The sequence below is a fragment of the Rhea pennata genome, unplaced genomic scaffold (genome assembly GCF_028389875.1).
Source record: "Rhea pennata isolate bPtePen1 unplaced genomic scaffold, bPtePen1.pri scaffold_44, whole genome shotgun sequence".
In the NCBI taxonomy this organism is placed as follows: domain Eukaryota; kingdom Metazoa; phylum Chordata; class Aves; order Rheiformes; family Rheidae; genus Rhea; species Rhea pennata.
Window position 1 is genome coordinate 595,515 of NW_026907683.1, and position 21,202 is coordinate 616,716.

The window sequence follows — 21,202 nt, forward strand, 5'->3', positions numbered from 1 at the left end:
GCCCTGGCACCGGTCCTTTCCCAAAGGAACACTGGTCCTGTGGTCAGGGCGTCCTCTCTGTGCAGCTCAGGGCACCCTTGTGATGGCACCTCTGAGCTTCTGGGGCTGCTCTGCTCTCCGTGCAGCTCCCCAGGGGCAGAGTCCTGCCCAGCTTAGCTCACCCCCAGGCTGCTGATGAGCCTGTGTGCAAGACACAGCAGGAGCTCCGCTCACGCATGCCACTCTCACGGGGGCTGGGATGTTTTGGGGCTAGCAGCAGCCCAGGGTGCTCAATTCCAAAGGTGCCTTCTGTCTTTCCCATACTCCCACTGGGCTCACTGAGCTGACAGTGAGGCTGTGCATCTATGGCCAGTGCTCTGTGGGCACCAAGAGGCTGCAGGGGTCTCTGGAAACACTCAGGCACCTCGCTGCCTCTTCCTCAGTGCCCACCGGCAGCTCTGAGCTGCACCTGGCAATGTCCCGCAGGCTAGGCTAGGCAAGGAAGGGGTGATGGAGAGTGGGCTTTGGGGAAGTGCTGAGTCCCAAGCAGCACAGCAATGCTTTTGAAGAGGAGAAGCAGAAAGGGCTTCGCTGAGGCTGGGTACCCAAGAATGGCAAGGCTGCCCGTCATCCCCAGGCACAGTATGTTGGTTCCCCAGGTACCTGGCTGCTCCCAGTTCATCAAGGAAGAGTTGCTCTGAGGCATGACTGAATGCACGTGCCCACAGCCTCCCGTGTTCGGCTGATGAAAGTGGTATCGGTGCAAACGGGCCTCTCCTCTTTCTGAGGAAGGAGGCAGAGAGCTTCTGCACATCCTAGGCAGTTCCTGAGCCTGAACATTTTGCAATGCCTTTCCTTGCCCTCTTCCTTAGTTGGCAGGAGCTTGACCCACAGCACCTCCCTTTTTGAGGGCACCCAGGCCTTCCAGGTTATTAGCCCACCAGCGCCCACATTCTTTTGTCTCAGCCCCAAAGGTGCCTCCTCTGAGTTCCGGTGTGTGCCAATGGTTCTTCTGCACCTCCGCCTGCACTCTAGTCCAGCCCCCACTTCACCCTCACAGTCTTCCTGACAAAGGGAATGATCTTGGCCTCTCTTTCTTCAGCAGAGCATAGCAGCAGCAGTTGAGGTACCTGCCATGGATGGTAGTTCCTCATCCTCAGCTCTCCCCAGCCCTCTGCAGCACACCACACCAACACCAGCAGCTCCAGATGCTACATGTCCCATCTGTCTGGACACCTTAGACGACATTGCCTATGTGAAACCCTGCTTCCACAAGTTCTGCTTTGGTTGTGTGCTCCGCTGGTCGAAAACAAAGGCCGAATGCCCCCTCTGCAAGCAGGTTTTCCAGTCTATTCTGCACACAGTGCTGGCAGAAGATGACTACCAGGAGTATGTCGTGAGGCCTCCCAAAGATAGCTCTGGTGCCAGGCGGCCGCGACAGAGAGCTCCTCGGCACCCTGCCACCAGGAGGCACCGTCGCCCTGCAGCTCACCCGCAGCAGCAGTCCCCTGCTCCTCAGATGCCATCCTCTGCCCAGGACGGCAGCAGCCTGGAGGGGCCTCCAAGCCACAGCAGGCAGAGGCAGAGAGCCGGAGGGCTGCGGGAGCCAAGCCAGAGGCTGTCTCTGCACAGGCAGGCCAGTGCTGAGAGCAGACCTCAGAGACATGTGCCAGCGACAGAGGAGGAGATGCTGAACTTCCGCCGTGCTCTGTACCGCACAGGGATGCGCGTGCAAAGGGTTCCCCATGGCGGCCACCCCCAAGACATCTCTGCAGAGTTCTTCTCCCGCAATCCGGACAGCATTCAGAGGTTGCTGCCCTGGCTCCAGCGCGAACTGAGAGTCCTCTTTGGAGTCCACCAGTCACTGATCACCATCACGGAGCTCATCGTCCTGACAAACCTCAGGAGGTATGACCTGGACAGTCAGGCCTTTGCTGACGACTTAGAGCTGCTGCTGCTGAGTCGCACCAGGCATTTCGTCCACAAGCTCATCAGCTTTGCCCAGTGCTCATGCACCATGGGGACCTACGACCGGCAGGCCATATATGATTGCCACTCTCACAGCCAGCACGAAGGAGGCCCCTCAGCATCATTAAGCCTGGCAGCTGCTGCGGGTACAGCCACGACTCCAGGGCCAGCCCAGAGTCCATCCCCAGCTGGCAGCCCTGGCTATACAATGCTTCCTGTCACCTCGTATGCAGGCCCCCGTGACATTGCCACAGCCACACAATCTCCCCAAGATCTACAGACAAACTCTGACAACAGGGCAGCTCAAGCAGGAGGAGAAGCCCAGAGACAGTTGCCGGCTCCTGCCAACCCCCAGGACAGTGACTCCTCGTCAGACAGCTGTGTCCTTGTGGGATGCTGGAAGCCCTCGGCAGAGAGAAGCCCTGAATGCATTGTGCTCTCCTCAGACTCGGAGCACTCAGCCCCAGCAGAGGAAGGTGACACGGGGCAGAAAGAGCAGCCACTCCACACACCCAGCTGCAGCCACAGCAAAGCCAGGGCGGGCAGCTCGCTAGTCTCTGCCATGCCAAACCAAACTAGCTGGAGCCACCCCAGCTGCTACCCTGCTGCCTCCAGGGAGGAGAGAGAGCTCCAGCAGGGGCACATGGAGGACACGGCTGCTTGCGCTGTGCAGGGCTGCAGCCACGTCCCCTTTGCTGATGGCAGGGACAGGCAGCGCTCACCCGGGAGGCCCCGGCTGCCCACCAAGAGGAAGGCAAGCAGCTCTGAGGCCTGTGTCCAGCCCAGCAAGAGGCACACATGGCCTCAGCAGTAGGAGGGAGAGTGGGACTGCCCAGCAGACAGTCAGCAAGCAGAGATGAGAGCAGTCCAAGAAGCCTGGGGAGATGAGGACTACAAAAGAACACCAAAGCAAGTGGAAAAGGGGCTGGAGTGCTGCACTCTGAGGGCTGTCTTCAGCACGACGAGCTCTTATAGTCAGTTGCTGAGTAGTGTCATCCTTGGTGGAGGGGGAACTGCAATGCTAGGGGCAAAGACTCGTTAAGGTCCTTCTCAATGAGCTGAAGAAGGGCATGAAGGGCTCCTGGGGAAATCTTGGAGCACGAGCTGGGCTAGGCACTGGCAGGTGCAGAGCCCGCACACATGACCATGTCTGTCTGTCCCCACAGCTGTTAGTCGAAGAGCTGGCTGTCTAAAAGTACCTTTGGCAGGACACTGCAGCACCAGGTTTATAGAAAGACCAGCGCAATGCAGCTGGGTGCCATGACAAATGCTGAGCAGAGGGAACGTGTCAGAACATCCCCATGCTGGGGATTCAGGGAGACCCTGAGGAGTCCCAGTGAGACAGTTTTCTCGTTGTCTGTGCCCTTTACACTAGTCTAAGAGATGAACGCCAACACCACTCCAGATACAGCATCTGGGCCCTGCAACATGGGCTCTCCTACTGCAGGATTTGTGTTTTCAATAGACACAGACCACTACTGTGCTGTCCAGGAGCCCCAGATGGACACGTGAGGATCGATGGCAGAGAGCAGTAAAAGGCTGTGCCAAGAGAGCAGCTGAGCACTGACAGAGCAGGTCCTGTCTGGAAGCAAAGTCCCACAGCTCTGCGATGTGCTCAACACCTCCCTCCTCCATACCGGAGCTGACTTCTAAGAGGTTCCTCAGCGTGACTCACTTGCCTCCTGTCACCCTCTGCTCTCCCTCAGCAGGCAAAGGAACGACACCCTGATTCCTGTCCTTCCCTGCTTTGTCTGGTGTTCCTGCTGGTGCCTTGCTTGTAGGAGCTCTGCACAGCCATTGGAAGCTGGACAGAGGCAGGTAAGTGCGGTGGGAGAATTATGTGCACTGAGCTGCTTCAGGTAGGAATGGTTTGGATTGGGGTTTGGGTTTAGATTGCCTCCACGTTTTGCTCCTTTCACTCTCACCCCACCTGCCCATGGGATTTTATCTCCTTGTGTGTTTTAATTCTTCCCCTTTGTGCTGTTGCTGTGCAGTGCAAGCCACGGTGTTGGAGCGGGAGCTACCTTCCAGGTAAGAAGCTGGCACTGGCTCTCTTCAGCAGTGCTCTTGCTCTTGTTCATTTCAACTCCCTTAAGCCATGTGGCATGGGAGCTGCTGGAGAGCTACAAGAGCTCAGGACACAAGAAGATTGCCTTCAGTTGCCTCGCTCTCCTCTGCTTGGAGGCAGAGCTAGCAGCACCAGGACATGACAACTTCACAGCCCCACTTGGAAGCTTCTTTTAAGCAGCAGCAAGATCACCTCCAGGAGGTGCGTCACCTCAGCACGTCCAATGGCTCCTGCGAACTGGGCTGCAGCCCTGGTGAGTATGGCTTTGGCTGTGGGAGTTGGCAGGGCTGAGCAATGCAGGCTCTGGCACTCTCTCCCCAGGGCCCCTGCAATGAGGTGAGGAAATGCATGGCATCTCTGATGTCTCCTCCCAGGGCCACCCTGCAGATCTGCAAGAGCAGATCACGCTGCCTGACCCCTGCTCATCTTTCTCACAGGCACTTCCCCACCCCCATGCTCCCGGTGTCACCTCAGCACAAGGCTGGGGGGAAGCTTCCAGCATGAGCCCTTGTGCTGTTATGATGGAGAGCAGGCAGGTTGCTGAGAGCACTGGGCAGGAGAGAGGCTGGTGCCAGATCAGGTGCAGACAGGAGCGTTGGCAGCTGGGCTGTAGGAGGGGTGGCCTGGGGAAAGCAGAGTGAGCTGCTGGGGGATGAGGGCTTCGTGATGGCGTGCCTGGCTTCAGGTCGCAGGTGGACAATTCCAACTGTTTGCTTTCCTGTCTCCTGCCCAGCACCATCTTTCCATGCCATCTGCGTGGCTCCTCAGTGCTTCTGTCTCCCTTCTATGACTCACACGTGCTTTGTGCTGGGGACGATGAAGTGTGTCCCATGTGAGCGAACGCTGACCTGTCCGGTTCTTCTCCCAGCCTGCATTGCATCACCCACCTCGCGCACGGTGAAGTCCAAGGTGCTCTTGAGGTGCGTGAACAAAAGGCCATGGGCTGATAGGATGCGGCTGGAGAGACCCTGCAGAATGAGTCCATATTTCCCACTGCCAGCGACATTCCTGCGCATTCCACACCACAAGTTTCATGGGCAGGTACTTTGCAGAGCCCTAACCTTCCCACACAAGGATTTGGGCATGACTACGTTGGGAGGGGGTACATCCATTTGTGATGTTGCACAGCTTTGGGGACCAGGCACTCTCCCCACATCGTCATGCAGTGCCCCACAGCCTGGCTCAGAGGAGCTCATCTCTTTGCCTTTAGGGTGGTGGAAACGGACGGCACTAGGAGACCAGGCCCAAGACGCTGTGGCTGAACTACTTGCTGGAATATTGTTCCCATTTACCATAGAAGGGAATAGGGGAGTGGCAGTATGTACCTTTAGCGTCTCAGTAGGGTACTGGATTCTTGGTCTTCAGGGCCATCAGAGTTCAAAAGAGTAAGTGGTATGCAGAAAAGAGAGGGGGGCAGATGACAGCCTCCGTTTCCAGCTTGATGCATGTACCACTGTTGGCTCGACCCAATTTACCTCTGAAAGTGGCCAGCTTACTGGTGGAAGTGCCAGCAGAATCAAACAACTTAGCTCCCTAGCTTTGGTGAATGAATTTAATTGACGTTCCATTTCCAAAGGGGACCTGAGAAGCGTAAAACTCTCAGCTCCTTGGCACACCACTTGTGCTTGCAGGATGGGCAGCCTCACCTCAGTCTGACAGGCAGTGGCGTAAACTCTCCAGGGGGTCTGTCTCCCAGCAAGTTTTGGAGCCTCTAGAGAGCCCTGTGGATCTCAAGGCAGACAAGGCCTAGTGCACCTTGTGTCTTCAGCTGTGGGCTTGTGGACTAGCGGAACGACACTTTGGCAGCTGCTGCTTCTCTGCAATGATGGTAAATGGAGCACAGAGAGAGTCATCCACAGGCAGACATCTGCATCACAAGGGTCTAAGGCTGCACAGGATGAATGCAGCACTCGCTGGGGGGTGATGTTAGCTTTCCCAGGGAGATTTGTGCCCTTTTTCTCTTCTGCTCTCCCACCAGGAATGATGCCAAAGAGAAACCTCAAGTGGCAGCCTCTGAGATTTTTCCTTCCTACAAACTGAGCCCAGCCAAGAGCCTCACTGAGCCCAGCTCCATGTTTGTGCCTGCCGCGTAACTCTTTGCTGCAAGTGGGGAAATGCAACCACCACGAGCATCTACAAAATGACAGCAGGATGCCACTTCCATTTCCAGGGCCTACGTAAAGGGATCAGCCCAGGGAGCAGCTGCACTGGAAAGGCTGTCTGACACTGACAGAGCAACTCAGCACTGCAACAGCCATCAACCTCATACCAGACCTCTGCTGTGCCAGCTAGTCTACAAACACACTGTCTCTGCCCCACACAGCTGCCTCGTCTGCTACATGCAACCAAGGGCCAGCAAGAAGATGGGTCTGCAGGACACTGGCCACTCACACTCCCCAGGCACTGCTCTGCTCACTGCCTTCCCGTCCCTCCAAAACACAGGCACACAGGGAAGCTCTTGTGCTAACATCACAAGGCGGCCAAGGCACTCTAGGCTCACAGGGCATGTGCAAATGATCAGCACAAGATCAAGCACAGGGCTGGCTCATTGGGCAATGCTGCTGTTTTCAGAGGGGAGGATTCTGCTTTCTTCAGGCAGAGCAGGTTGCTACTTTCCACCCCCACAATCTCAGGAACCTCCACCTACTCAGGGCAGGGATGGGGTTTTTCTTTAATAATACAACGCTACAGATATAATGTAGAAACATTTGAGAGTCCTTAAGGCCTCCTGAGATTGAGGCCTCCTGAGACCAAAGTAACATCGCTTCCTTTCCTTTAGTTACTTGGACAAGAAGTCCCTGTGAAGGGAAAAAGTGTGCAGAGGCTTTGAAATGAGGCCCAAGCAAGCAGACAGCCCCAGCCTGGCGGTCTGCTGAAATGCCACTTGTCTGGCTGCACGGGCTTTGCAGCAGCTCTCTGAGCTCCACAGCTGCATTCACAACCTGACCCTGGGCACATCTTCACCCCTCACAGAGACAGGAACCCAACAACTGTGAGACATCCTCAATTTCAAGCTACAGAGGCTTTGGGACACTCAGACAAATATGTGGTACCACAACCTTCTTGGAAAAGGAGGGAACACAGTAGCATTTGCAGAGCAAGCTGGCACTAACAGCATTTGTGCGATGCAGAAGTTGCAGCACAGCGGACGTGAACCTACACCCCAAGTCACCCATGGAAGCCAGGCGCACTTACAGAAGCCTTCACATCCACTCGAAGTAGCCTCACCTCATTCAGCACCTCACCTCTTGCAGCTGCTTTCACAGACAGATCACAATGGTGGCAAAGATGTTGAAAGGTACAGGCACACACCCTGGCATCCTGCCTCCATCCTCAGCAGTTCTAGGACTACACCAGCAACATACGGGACTGGAGTAACCTAGAAAGAAAGAGAAAATCAGAGTGTTACTGTCAGCTCTGCTGGCCTTCCACAGTTGCAACAGTCGGTGGCAAATGTCTCCCCTCTGCGCTGAGCTGTATTTGTGAGAGTACAGCCTGTGGGGCCACTGAAAGCTTCTACTCCTCTTTTTGGCACAGCTGAGACCATGTCTGTATATCGGGTCCCCTCTGGACACCCCAGTTCTGCAAAGGAACAAACACACAGCAAGGGGTCCAGCACAGGGACACCAAGACAGTCAAGGCCTGGAGCATGGGGCATACAGGTAGAGGCTGAGAGAGCTGGGATTCTTAAGCCTAGACAAGACAAAGCCAAGAGGGACACGCATGCTGTGCACAGCTGGCTTATGGAGGGCACAGACAAGACAGAGATGGATTTTTTTGGGGGTGCACACTGAGAGCATGAGAGGCCACAGGGACAAATTGGACAATGGCAAATTCTTCTTACATATTAAGAACCCTTGTTTTCCAGGAGGGTGGCCAAACTGTGGCACAGGGATCCAGGCACGTCCCCACATCTCCATCCAGGCAGATAATCAAAACTCTACTGAGAAAGGCCCAAATAGACCTGCTCCACTGGGACCTGCCTTCAGCAGGCTGTTAGATCCCTATCTCCAGATGTCTCCCCATTGCAGGCTCAAGGCATCTGCTGTTCTCAGACTCCTTCCAAAGGCACCAGTGGCTTTGCAGATGCTGCCTCCACCACTGACCAAGGACAGAAAGCCTTGAAGGAGTGAGAAGATTGCTTTCTCCAGGGGAAACGGTAAAATCTCAAAGACTCAGGAAAGCACAAGACCTTCAAAAACTGCAAGCCTGAACCTCAGCTGACAGAAATCACCAAACTGTAAGCATCTCTGGCTCACACCAGGATGCTCTAAGGTCAGAGCACGGTCACCAAGAGTCCTCACCCACGTTTCCCAGAAGGACACAGTGATCGCAGGCTGGGCTCTAGGAGCACAACACTGCTCTGTCCAGACACCTCCTCCCATGGCTGAGCACCAAACCGCTGGGGCCACCACACAGCTCTAACACAGCCCCTTGACAGTCAGCTCCCAAGAACATACCTGCCTGCCTCCAACAACCATCTTGCCAGAAGGCCTTCACTCCTTCAAAGAGCTTACGGCATTCCCTTGCCCACTTCCCAACCAGCATCCCCCGCCTGCTCCTCCTCTCTCAGCAAACACTGCTGCAGATAAAAGATTTCATCAGGAAAAGCAAACAAGAGGCAAGGAAGGAAAAAGCAGGCTTTGTTTGCATCTCAGAACAAGGAGAAACACTCCGGGTCCTTTAGGCAGCATCCTACCTGCACATCCTGGCAAGAGCTTAGCAAGCTCAAGGCCTGGACCTCAGCGCACTGAAGGCAGCAGTCTCCCAGCATCTCTGGCCCATGACACCACAGCAGCCTCGGTCCTTTGAGCAAACACCTCCTTACTTCACAGGGCTTCTCAGCTCCCCAACCTGGCAGCACTCCTCCTGCACTGTATTACTCTCTCCAGCTACCTTCCTCCATGCTGAGCACCGAGACATTGCAGCTACCACCCAGCCCCACCACAGGCCATGCCTGCACATGGATGCAAACCGCATTCATCGCCCCTCGCCTCTAAAAAGGGTTGTCAGCCAACATCCACAATTGTATCAGCGACACACACAGCACTGCACCACATATGACAGCTGGCAGGGCACCCCTATGTGCCCCACAACACACAAAGCCCAACTCTACAGCCTTCAACTCCCTTCTGCTCCTCCAAGGCCTTGCAACAGGCACTACCTCTCAGCATCCACTCACAGCCCAGGGCCTGCTCACTTCCCACCTCCAGAAAGCACAGAGCAAGGGGCTCTCACAAGGGAGGAGCAGGCCAGCTCTTGCCTCTTGCTTGTGTCTCAGCTTCCATGAAAATGAAATCTCTTTGAAAATGGGGCCCATAACTTTGGGGGGATGACATTCCTTCATTTCCCTCCAACACCCTTTGCACTCCTTCTCCAGTGACTGCATACTCGGACAGCAACTCAGAGACCTCTAACGTGTTACACTTCCAAATGCGTCATAAAAGCAGGTGGACACCTAAAAGACAGGCACAGCATTCAGACCTTGCAGGAAAATCTCACAGCCTCCCTACTGTTTCAACAGGGGGAATTTCTAAAGCACACACACACCCTGGGAATCAGAGATTACTAATATCTTTGTGCACATCAGCACTAGATTCATTTAGCAGCCTCAAAATTCTACTTGGACCCTAGCTGACCAGGAATAGGCTGCAAGACTCTACTCAGCAAGAAGTACAAAGTCAAACTGCATGTCCACGTTCACCAGAGAACATCATCTGCATTTTAAACGTAGCAGGACTAACGCAGGATGATGGAGTGGAACAGAATTTGTGACAGATGGTATGGAGCATGTACTTCTGCTTGACTGAGTAGCTGCAGTTCCGTATTGCTGCAGAGCTCTGCAGGGGTCAACTCCTACCCTGGGCACAAAACCAGGAGTCACCTCACCACCACCATCCAGGCCATGTTGCTTCTCCTGACCTGTCGGCTGCTCACAGAGAGGGGACCTCACAAGTGCAAACCCCCAACACATGCCTGCTGCTGCTATGGCCTTCAGGGACAGAAATTTCCTCAAAGTAACTTCCCCTGCCACAAACCACTGCTGCCTGAGCAGGGACTTGGACAAGAGACCTCACACTCAACGCCCAGGCCTAACTGCCTGCTGCCGGTCTATCAGGGACTCAGAAAGACGGGACCTCACAGTCACCTGCACAACCAGGTCTCTGTCTTTCTTTGGCCAAGACGACTCTGAGGCAAAAATTACCTCACTAGAACTTCCTCAGCCATGAGACAAATCCTGGCTGATCAGCTGCGCAGGCAGAAATGATCTCAAAAACACACAGCCCCGCCGCAGACCTGCTGATGGCCGTGGTCACAGCCCCAACAGCCTCTTCGGGAGCTCCTGCAGGAAAGCAGCCACCTCGCCAGCACCGCTGCCCCTGCTGCAGCGAGAGGGCACCCGCCGGCATTTGAACGCACCCGCAGCCCCCACCAGCCCCACTCGCACCCGCTCTCACTCCCGCTCCCTTCTCGCCTGCTTCGCTCCCTCCCTTCTCGCACCTCGCTCTTCTCTTGGCCTTTTCCCACTCTGGACTATGATTGGCTGAGACAGCCATCATTCAAATCCATCCCCACCCTCCTCCTCAGGACAGCCAATAGGAGGGCCGCACTCAGGCGATGCCATGGCAACGCTGCGCCCTCCTGCCCTGGCAGCCAGCTCTGCCCCCTCCCCTCCCACCGCGGGACAGCGCCATCTTGTGGGCAGCAGCACGGGGCGCGGTGGGGCCTCGGGGCAGCCCGGCGCCGGGTGCCCAGGCAGTGCAGGGCCCTGGAGGCGGCCGCTCTGCTGCAGGGGCCCCGTGGGGCTTCTTGCTGCCCTGCGCCCTGGGGGCCATGCTGGGCTTGGAGGGCGGCCCTGGGGCCTGTGCTGGCGCCAGCCCTGGTGCCGGCACTGGGGCCCTGGGAATGGCCGGGGCGCCGGAGCCTGTGGGCGACGTGCTGCTGCCGCCAGGGCAGGGCAGTTTCCTCTCGGCCCTCCTGCCCCAGCCCCTTCCCCAGGGTAGCCCCAGGGCTTGGCAGCCCTCCCACTGTGCCTGGCAGGGCTGGGCCACGGCCCAGAAGAGGCTGCTCTGTGTGGGGCTGGGCTGTTCCCCGAGGGGTCGCTCCAGAGGGCTGAGGAGCCCCATGGGGGCACAGGGCAGTGAGGGGGGGGACCAGCTCTGAGCCTGCTGGTGCTAGGAAGTGGGGGTGTGGGGTCGTGAAGGGACTGAGGGAGATGGCTCTTTTGGGCTTACTGCAGCACTGCACCCCATAGCTCAGAGAAAAATCCTTGGGTCAGTCAGGACTTGGCAGTGGGCACCGTGCCTCCACCTGTTTCCAAGGTGCTCTCCCAAATAGGCTTTCTGTTGCATGCAGATGTTTTGAGTCCAATCTGCGCAAGGACACAGGCTATGACCATCTCGAGATGGCTTCTCTGAGCCCAAAACATGCTGTACCAACTTGTACCAAGCATGAAAGGAACAGAGGTCCTCTCAAAAAGGCAGGGGACCTGGGGTCATTACAAGGTGGTTTCCTTATTGTACATGGACATTTCAGCAGGTTCTTGAGAGCCCCATGAGAGCAGCAGGCTGCCCCAGCCTCTGGGATGCAGGACCCCAATTCTTCTCAGAGCCAGATCGCAAAGGGGGACACGATCCGTGGAAAACCTGCCATGCATTCCCATGCCCCCCACAGACCCCAAAAGGCAATGGAGCTGGCCCCACAGAAGCCTTGAGGCTCAGCGCATCTCCTGCCCCATGACCCAGGAGTCCTGGCTGTCCACTAAGACAGATGGGACCCTCAGAGATGACTCTTGTGGCAGCCCCCAGTCCTGTCCAGCCACCCCCACAGCCCTGGATTCACAGCAGTTTTTGCAGTTACCAATCTTTGTGCAACATCTTGGGAAGAAGTACCTGAAGCCCTTACCCTCAGTGGAGAGCTGCAGGAGCCTTGGGAACAAGGAACTGTGGTCTCGGCTGATGGTGTCCATCCAGCAGTCCTCCATCTCGCCTCTTTGCCCTCGGCTCACCTCTGCAGCCCAGGAGGAGGGATGTTCTTCCCTTCACCCAACACTCCTTTTCATCGTGCTCCTGTTCCTCTGCATGTCAGCGACAGATCCCAGCACAGCCCCCATTAACTCCTGTCTCCAGTCTTGCCATGGAGCCACTACAAGGGCAGCGGCAGGGAGGGCGTGAGCAGTGCCCAGCAGTGCCTAGGTCTCGGAGGGAAGTGAGGGCCCTCCCCCAGGACACCATGGAGACCTCCCTGTGATGCAGCACATCCCGCTGTGACCTCAGCTTGTGTCATCTGGGGGCACAGCAGGTCAGTGCCATGGAGATGGCACCGCCAGGGAGAGAGCAGAGAGATTTCCTCTCCCCTCCTGGAAAGCAGGCATCTCCCTTCCCCCAGTTATTTTCCCAAACTTTCTGATAAATCCTTCAAGAATGTCTCCAGGTGGTGCCTAAGTCAGGGAAACATCTGAAGTGGGGACCTGGAGAGGTCACTGCTGTGCTCCTGCACTCCCTGGCTGCTGCACTAGGCAACAGGATTCTGTGCAGGAATCTGGGGTTTGGGGGTTGGATTGGGGTTAGACATTTTTATAGGATCAAAGTCCGGTGGGATGAAAAAGCCCAAAGGGTGGCCACAGGCTGAGATGCTTAGGTGAGCCTCCAAACTGGTGGCTGCTGTGGATCTCTCTTTTATTTGAAGTAGGGTATAGGAGAATAAGGGACAGGGCATAACCTTCCTCCTTTAGGCACCAAAGCAGGCTCTTTGATTTGAGAAGCCTTCAGCAAGGTTTCTCGGTCTGCGGTGCTTAAGATAGAGATGATATGCCAGAAAAGAGCAAACACACATCATCCAGAGAGCTCTACCCAGGACCCTCGTCCCTGACAGACTCCAAAGCCATTGGTCAGGCCACGTAGCCAATTGGAGGAAGTTTTCCCATTTCCCATGAACTTAGTCTACCTTTCCTTCTGTGTGAGCCTGAGAAAAGCCAGGTCTCAACTCTGGGCTTCAGATGGTCCTTGGGCTTTTCAGTGTCACTTTGGGGCTCTGCTTCTCCCCTGGGTACGCTCCTCAGCCCCCTGCCCTTCCCCACACCAGCCCCCTGGCTCCTCCAGGGATCTGTGCAGCCCAGGCACCCTGGATCCACACTGGCACCCTTGCCCTCCCACGATCTGTACAGCTCTGGCACCCTGGATTTCCCACATTTGAGGATTCAAGGCTTCTCAGGACATCCCTCATACTGCAGTGCTGCTCTCTGGGCTCTGGTGCAGAGCCTACGAGGCACTGCAATGCCTCAGGGCCTGCATTCAGAAGTTTGTAAGGGCACCTCCCTGCTCTGCAGCTGCTAAAGCTTGCAAGCGTCCTTACAACCAACCTTCCTGCTCTTCCTAGTCTCTGCAGAGTGCTGGGGCAAGTCTTGCAGGAGGGAGACTCCACCCCCCTTAAATACTGTCCGAGATGTGCCTTTCCAAGTCCCTACAGGAGTTAGTTTCCTTAGTCAGCCTCTAGTCATCTGTGACGCAGGGAGCCCAACTCTACCTGCTGGCATCTCTGCCCTTTCTCTCCCTTGTCTCCTGTGTGCCTACCCAGTCTTCTCCATGCACCAGAGGCATGGGAAGTGTTGCCTGAGAGAACTCAGCTGAACCTATGACACGTTGTGGAGCTGAGGGCCTGATGGAAGCAAGTCTGGGATGACTGTTCCCCCATCTCCTCTCCTACTCCCAGCCCAAGGGTTAGGAATGTCCTCTGGAGAGAGTGGTTGGTTTGGTATGGCTGGGATGGGTTTCCCTCAACATCGCTGGGTCCTGCCTGTGTTGCTCTGAGTGCCCAGAAAATTTCTCTTCTCTGGGGGCTTGCATCAATGTTTTCCAGACTTTTGTACAGAAAGATAGCATGCTCCAAGAGCCCCAAATCCCTCCCCACACACACACACACCCGCAGGATGGCACAATCTTGTGGAGATTTGTTTTGCTTCTCTGTCATGACAGACATCTTTTGAGCTACCGTCCAGATTACAGCAGGGAAAAAAAAATGTTTGTTTAAAAAAATCTTATCCCTGGCAGCAAATACAAACTGACTCCTTACCCCTGCACCTCCACCATTCAGTAGAGCAGCAGCTCATGCCTCTCTGCTTTCCCCACCAGTTTCACCACCCACCCAGAGTGTTTCAACTTTCCATTAGGAGGGAACATCAAGCAGTAGAAGTGGCAAAGAAAGCGGCTTCTCTCTTCTTTTCACTCTTCACCTGCTGCCTTAGGTTTCACTAGTGATGGAGCTCTCACAGCTCAGGGCTTCTCTGCACCTCTTAGGCTGCCGTGCTGCGACAAGAATTTCTGCTCTAAAGCAGGATTCAGGAAATGTGGAGGTTGCTGCGAGTTCTTATGCAGGCACAAAGCTGAGTGTATCAGCTAGTTACAGATTAATAATCTACAAGTAGAATCATGAAGAAAGGAATAGTTTCCCAGCAGATACAGAAGTATTCCTAATGGCACTTGAGGGATAGCAAATGACGTACTGTGAGTAATTCTGGTTTCCTTGGAGAAAAAGGAACTGAGATTGCAACAAAAAGCAACAAAGGCAGGCTATGCAAATGCCCCAGAAGTGAAGTGCCAATCACACGGAAGCACACTCGGAGAAATCAGTTTGACATAGCCAAACTAAGACAGAGGAAACAGGATTGTTCCGTACAGGAGAAGTTGCTCTATGGAAAGAGAATCAGTTACCCTCACAAGCAATGCTGCCACAAGGAGCAATACCCATAAAGTTGCCATCAGGAAATGCCACTTGGATTTGAAAAGACTTCAAATTCCTGAAAAGGAAATTCTGCATGTGGCTCTCAATCAAGGAAATATCTCACAAGGGAACTTAAGTCTATCTATAAAATCGATTCTGCGATAGATTTGCCTGGAGCAGGTGACTGAACTCCAGGACCCAGGAGATTCTTTGCGAGGGGATGAGATGTCAAGGAAAAACAGGCAAATAGGGACCCAAACCTGAGTCACAGCGACAGGCACAGGAAGCTAAGCAGTGCCCCTTTAGCCTCTAGGCTAACCCCACTGCCCAAGCACACAGCATTCTTCTGTGCATAAGGAATAAGACAACTTAGTAACTGAGGAGCAAACCACAACAAATTAAAAGCTGCTTGTGCCTATGTGATGGAAGGCATCAGGCAGTCTTCTTGCCTCTTTCAACCCCAGCCATCACTTGGGTAAGTTTTAGAGTGGAAAAAAAAAGGAGCATGAAGTGTATATGCCAACTTCTCACTGTTCCTTCAGTTTTTCTGAGGAAGAAGATAGGTCCTCCCTGATTAGAGGATACCTCTAGTATGGCCTTACTTATCAATTTGTAAGTTATAATGAGACAGGGATAATAAAAGTTCTCTCGGACTGTGACACTCTGACAGCGTGTGAGAGACTGTGTCACTCTGAGAAATTGAGACAGGTACATAAAACCATAAAAAAGAGGAAAAAAAAAAAAAGGAAATGGTCCCTTTGGAGAGATCATTAAGAACAAGCATTTGAGAACTTGCAATTACATGCTGCACTTAGATTCCATTTTCCCTCCTGCTGAGTGCAGTGAAAGAAAAGCAAAGAATTTGAAAAGAAACTTCACATACACAGTCAAGAGGTATGAGAACATGACTACACGGCAGCAGACATTACCTCATCCTTGAACTAGCAAAGGTTCCTTAGTCTATGGATATCCTCAGGGGTGGCAGTGAGGTCGAAAGCACTACTCCTGATCTCCTCTGGCTTGCCTTCCTCCGATGCAGCAGTGAGCTCTCTCACAGTGGCCTGAAAAAACACAGTGAAAGCGCAAAGGGCTCACTGAGCGCACAAACCTGGATGGAGCAGTCGCCTGAAAAAAGGCCCACCAAAAAGCCGGTCAAGTTAGACCTTGGAAACTGTCACAGTGTTTCAGAGCAGAGGATCACGGGCTTCCTCAGCTTGCTGCTCAGGTAGCAACAGCAGCCGGGTTCTTTGTTTCACACTCCTCGCTTGGAAGGGCACAGTTGTTTCAGGCTGTTCTCACTTCAGCAGTAACAGGGGAAAGAGAGGAAGCTGACAGAAAACAGGAGGACTAGCACAGGTGGACTAGCACAGGAGGACTAGCACTAGCACTGAAAACAGGAGGGCTACACAAGAAAGCAGCTCAGGAATGAACACGAGAACAGCAAAGGCCTCTTGTGCCACATGACGCTGTAGCCCTCCCAACACTGAGGTTTCCGACAACCACAGCAGGCGTTCTCCAGACCAAGGCACCAAAGACAGGAGTCTGGAAGAACTGGAGGCAGGTGAGCTCCAAAGGGAGCTGAGCTGACAACCAAAGGGGAACAGACAACAACACTGGAGTCAGGCAATAAAGACACCACAGGGTGCATTAGACTGGCTGCAACACGGCTGTTGGCATCCAAGTGTGCTTAAGGAAGGCAAACAACCCCTGGGCCTGTTAGGATAAAATACCTGGATCTGCAATAGGGCTGGGTTCACAAAAAACAACAACAAAAAAAATAAATAAAGAAAGAAAAAATATCCCCTTTTCCTCAGGCTGTAGCATGACTCTGCAGGCCCTTGTTTTCCTAGCCCTCTGAAAGCCAAGTGCTAGCAAACAAGGACAGACCGTCTGACTAGCAGACAGTGCAAAGAGTCTTCGTCATGCATAAAACAGCGAGAAGGATACTTTTGCACACAAAAGCACCCAACCAACCAGCACATTCCTCCCTTTCCAAACTCCCAAGGTCCTTCTTTGGGATGGCTGCTTTCAAACTATCCCACTGTGTACTACTGTTTCTGTGCTCAGAATGGCACAGAAACAAAATAAGTGACAGCAGGCAACCTCTGGGAAAGTGTCATTTGCAGTTCTAGTGAGGTAATTCCTGCCTTGGGGGCTTTTTGGCCAGTGACAGAGACGTGGTTGTGCAGGTGACTGCGAGGTCCCATCTTTCTCAGTCCCTGATAGACCGGCAGCAGGCAGTTAGGCCTGGGCATTGAGTGTGAGGTCTCCTTTCCAAGTACCTGCTAGGGCAGCAGTGGCTCATGGCTGGGGAAGTTATGTTGAGGCAACTAGTGTCTCTGAAGCCAATAGGCCATCAGCAGGAGTGTGTTGGGGGTTTCTACTTGTGAGCTCCCCTCTCTGTGAGCAGCTGACAGGTCAGGAGAAGCCTCATGGCCTGGATGGTGGTGGTGAGGTGACTCCTCGGTTTGTTGCGTGTGGCCAGAGGAGAGATTGACTGCTTCAGAGCTCTACAGCAATACAGAAGGTCAGCTAATTAATTAAGCAGATGTCCCCCATCGTCTGACACAAATTCTATTCCACTCCATGATCCTGAGTTAGTACTACTGCATTTAAAATGCGGGTGATGTTCTCTAGTGAATATGGACATGGAGTTTGTTTTTCCCCCTTGTTGCTAAGTAGAAGCTTGCAGCCTGCTGCCAGACAGCTAGGGAGTCCAGCTGGGCTTTTTAAACTGCTAAATCAATCTAATGCTAGTCTAAGCAGCGTTAGTTATCTCTGATTGCCAGCATGTGTGTGTGCTTTGGAAATTCCCCCTGTGGAAACAGGAGGGAGCTTGCGAGATGTTCCTGCAAGGTCTAAATGCTGTGCCTGTCTTTCAGGTGTCCACGTGCTTTTATGACACATTTGGATCTGTAACACCTTGGAAATTGGTGATTTTTGTCCGAGTATGCAGCCAATGGAGAATGGCTGCAAAGTCTGTTGGAGGAGACAGAAGGAATGTCACCCCCAAACAGGTACCGGCCACATTTTGAAAGAGATTTCTTGTTCAGGGAAGTTGAGGCACAAACGAATGGCAAGAGGTGGCCTGATGAGGGCTTGTGAGAGCACTCGTCTGCTTCCTGGAGAAGGGAATTAACCATGTGTAGGACTGTGAGTGGATGCTGAGAGGCAGTGCGTGTTGCAAAGCCTTGGAGGACTAGAAGGGAACTGCAGAGTTGGAGAGCTGGGCTGTGTTGTGGGGCACTTGTGGGGCCCTGTGCGTTGCTGATGCAGAGGTGCACGTTTGCTGGCCCCCATCTGTGAGGCGAGCAGTGGTGTGGGCAGGGTGTCACAGTGCAGGGTTGCCATGTGGTGGGTCCGGGTGGTGGTCCCAGTGTTTTGGTGCTCATCGTGGGAGGAGATAGCTGGCGAGGGCGGTGCTGTGTGTGGGCAGTGGTGCCAGAGTGGGGAGCACTGCAAGGTGAGGGTGTGACTACGCTGGCTGGGCCTAGGCTGCCCTGGTGTCATGGGCCAGAGTTGTTGGCAGCCTGATGCCTTTGATGCACTGAGGTTCAGGCCTTGGGGATGCTAAGCAATTTCCAGCACCTGCAGCATGGATTTTTCCTGACGGCCAGGGAGTGTATATCTCCTTGCTCCGGGATGTGAACCAAGCCTGCGTTTTCCCTCCTTTCCTCTCATTTCCTTTTCCTCATAAGAGCTTTGGTCTGCAGCAGTGTTTGCTGAGAGGAGCGGACGTTGTGGGAGATGCGCTTTTCTGTCTGGGCCTTAGCCTGCTGGAATCCCTTTGAAGGAGCGAAGGCCTTGTGGTGTGGTGGTCTTTGGAGAAAGGCAGGTGAGTTCTTGGGAGCTGACTGTCAAGGGGCTGAGTCCTTCCTGTAGGAGATCTGTTTGGAGGAGTGCCTTTGAATGGGAGCAGCAAGGCAAAAGTGCCCTGCAAGGGATGCGCAGCCCAGGTCTCTCTTCCTTCCAGGTGCAGTCTCTGCAAGTTACCCCACCATCGTGCTGTAGTGTGAGCTTTCTGTGCTGCAGCGGGGAAATAAGAAAGCAGCCACGTGTAGCCATCAGTGTGCTAAGTGTGGTGTGGTTAGGTGCTGACCCTGCTGACCCTGGCAAGGGACTGGATTTTTCCTGTGCTTTGGGTGGTGGTGGTGAGGAGCCCCATGTAGCTCTCACTGCCTTTTGCCATTTCAGAAGAAAGTGTTTGTCCTGCTGTTGTCCAAAATCTGGGTTCTGTTACCCAGCGTGCAAGCAACCAATAGACACACAGGGTCAAGACACTTGTTTATTTCATTTCTGCGCAGAGATGGGTGCGAGGTGGTAAATCCACAAAGCTAGCACACCTTCTCCCCCTCTCATCCTTCATTTATACACACTTTTCAGGGAGTATTTTATACAAATCTTTCTATTGGTTACAGTTTCATTACATCAGGTAATTGCTCTGCACTTGCATTTTAATGCTCTTGTTAATTAGCATAGGAAGTGAAGAAGAGGCAGTAACATCACTATCATGTGGTTTCCATCTCATTATTAATTTAGGGGTGTGAAGCTTAATATATTAATACGCCTTAATGAACGTAAGGTCTCTTCTGGGTTATTCTCCTGTTTTTGTCTTACCTACCCCTCGCATTCTCCAAAGCGCTGCAGTTTCATCAAGGTTATTTAGCCGGCGCTCGTTATACTTTGCAGTACTGCTTTCCTCTCTACCTTGTCCTTGAGTCTTGTTACCAATTTGCAAGGTTTTCTCACAGTATTTCTCTAACAGTATTTCCCTGTGCACCCCACTGACCGAGTCCCAACAGGGCAGGTGGATCAGCCTCAGTACAGCTGCTCACTGCACCGAACGAGTCCTGCCAATGCATGTAAAGCAGCCTGGTTACAGCTGTGCACCCCAGTGACCGAGTCCCACCAATGCGGTTGGCGCACTCTTCGTACAGCTGTGCACTCCACTGACCGAGTCCCACCAAAGCAGGCAGCGCGGCCTCAGTACAGCTGTGCAACCACTGACCAAGTCCAACCAATGCAGGTGGCGCGACCTTTATACAGCTGTGCACCCCACTGACCGAGTCCCACCAATTCAGCTGGCTCGGCTTCGGTGCAGCTGTGCACCCCACTCACCGAATCCCACCAATGCAGGTGGCGCAGACTCAGTAGAGCTGTGCACCCCACTGACCGAGTCCCACCAATGCAGGTGGAGAGGCCTCAGTACAGCTGTGTACCGCACTGACCGAGTCCCACTAATGCAGTGGCTCACCTCGGTACAGGTGTGCACCTCACTGACAGAGTCCCACCAATGCAGGTGGCTCGGCCTTGGTACAGCTGTGCACCCCACGGACCAAGTCCCACTAATGCAGGTGGCGAGGCCTCGGTGCAGCTGTGCAACCCACTGAATGAGAACCACCAATGCAGGTGGCTCAGCCTTGGTACAGCTGTGCACCCCACTGACGGAGTCCCACCAATGCAGCTGGCTCGGCCTCGGTACAGCTGTGCACCCCACTGACCGAGTCCCACCAATGCAAGTGGTGTAGGCTCGTTACAGCTGTGCACCCCACTGACCGAGTCCCACCAATGCAGATGGCAAGTACTCAGTGCAGCTGTGCACCCCACTGACCGAGTCCCAAGAATGCACGTGGCTCGGCCTCTGTGCAGCTGTATACCCCACTCACTGAGTCCCACCTATGCAGGTGGCTCGGCGTCAGTGTAGCTGTGCACCCCACTGACCAAGTCCCACGAACGCAGGTAGCGGGACCTCAGTACAGCTCTGCAGCCCACGGACCGAGTCTAACCAATGCAGGTGGAGAGGCCTCAGTACAGGTGTGCACCTAACTGACCGAGTCCCACCAATGCAGGTGGCGCAGCCTGGTACAGCGGTGTAACACACTGACCGAGTGCCACCAATCCAGGTGGCGCAGCCTGGTACAGCTGTGCACACCACTGACCTTGTCCCACGAATGCAGGTGGTGAAGCCTCCGTATAGCTGTGCACCCCACTCATCGAGTCCCACCAATGCAGGTGGCTCGACCTCGGTACAGCTGTGCACCCCACTGACCGAGTCCCACCAAAGCAGGTCGTGCGGCATCAGCACAGCTGTGCACCCCACTGACCGTGTCCCACCAATGCAGGCGGCTCAGCGTCTGTACAATTGTTCGCTTAACGAATCTCACTATGCTGCAAACCCCAGGAATCTCATTCTCATCACCAATTTATGTTCTAGTTAGATTCCTGGGGGCAAAAATCTCGTATGGCAAGCCAGTGCAAACACACATACATACACACACACACACAGACACTCTTCAGGAGCAAGCTGTTTATTAGGAGATACTTACAAACAGACCGACCCGATGGTAATCTCGACAAGGACCACTCCAATGCTTGTCCCGATCGTCTGCATGGCGAGAGAGAGAGAGTCGGCAGGCACAATCTTTGCGGGCGTCCCCGAGGAGGCAAAGTGGTCCTCTGTTGTGTAGC

The 21,202-nt window shown here is 54.1% G+C and overlaps 1 protein-coding gene across 1 annotated transcript; it reads left to right on the forward strand.

Annotated features, from left to right (window-relative positions):
• Window positions 1-1,171: 1,171 nt before the first annotated feature.
• LOC134154791 (E3 ubiquitin-protein ligase Topors-like) lies at window positions 1,172-5,765 on the forward strand (the record flags this gene model as incomplete). Its single annotated transcript, XM_062601449.1, has 3 exons — window positions 1,172-2,423; window positions 4,884-5,056; window positions 5,712-5,765. Coding segments are annotated over 3 exons (1,479 nt in total), but the record flags the coding sequence as incomplete, so codon positions are not given.
• Between the last annotated feature and the right edge of the window lie 15,437 nt (window positions 5,766-21,202).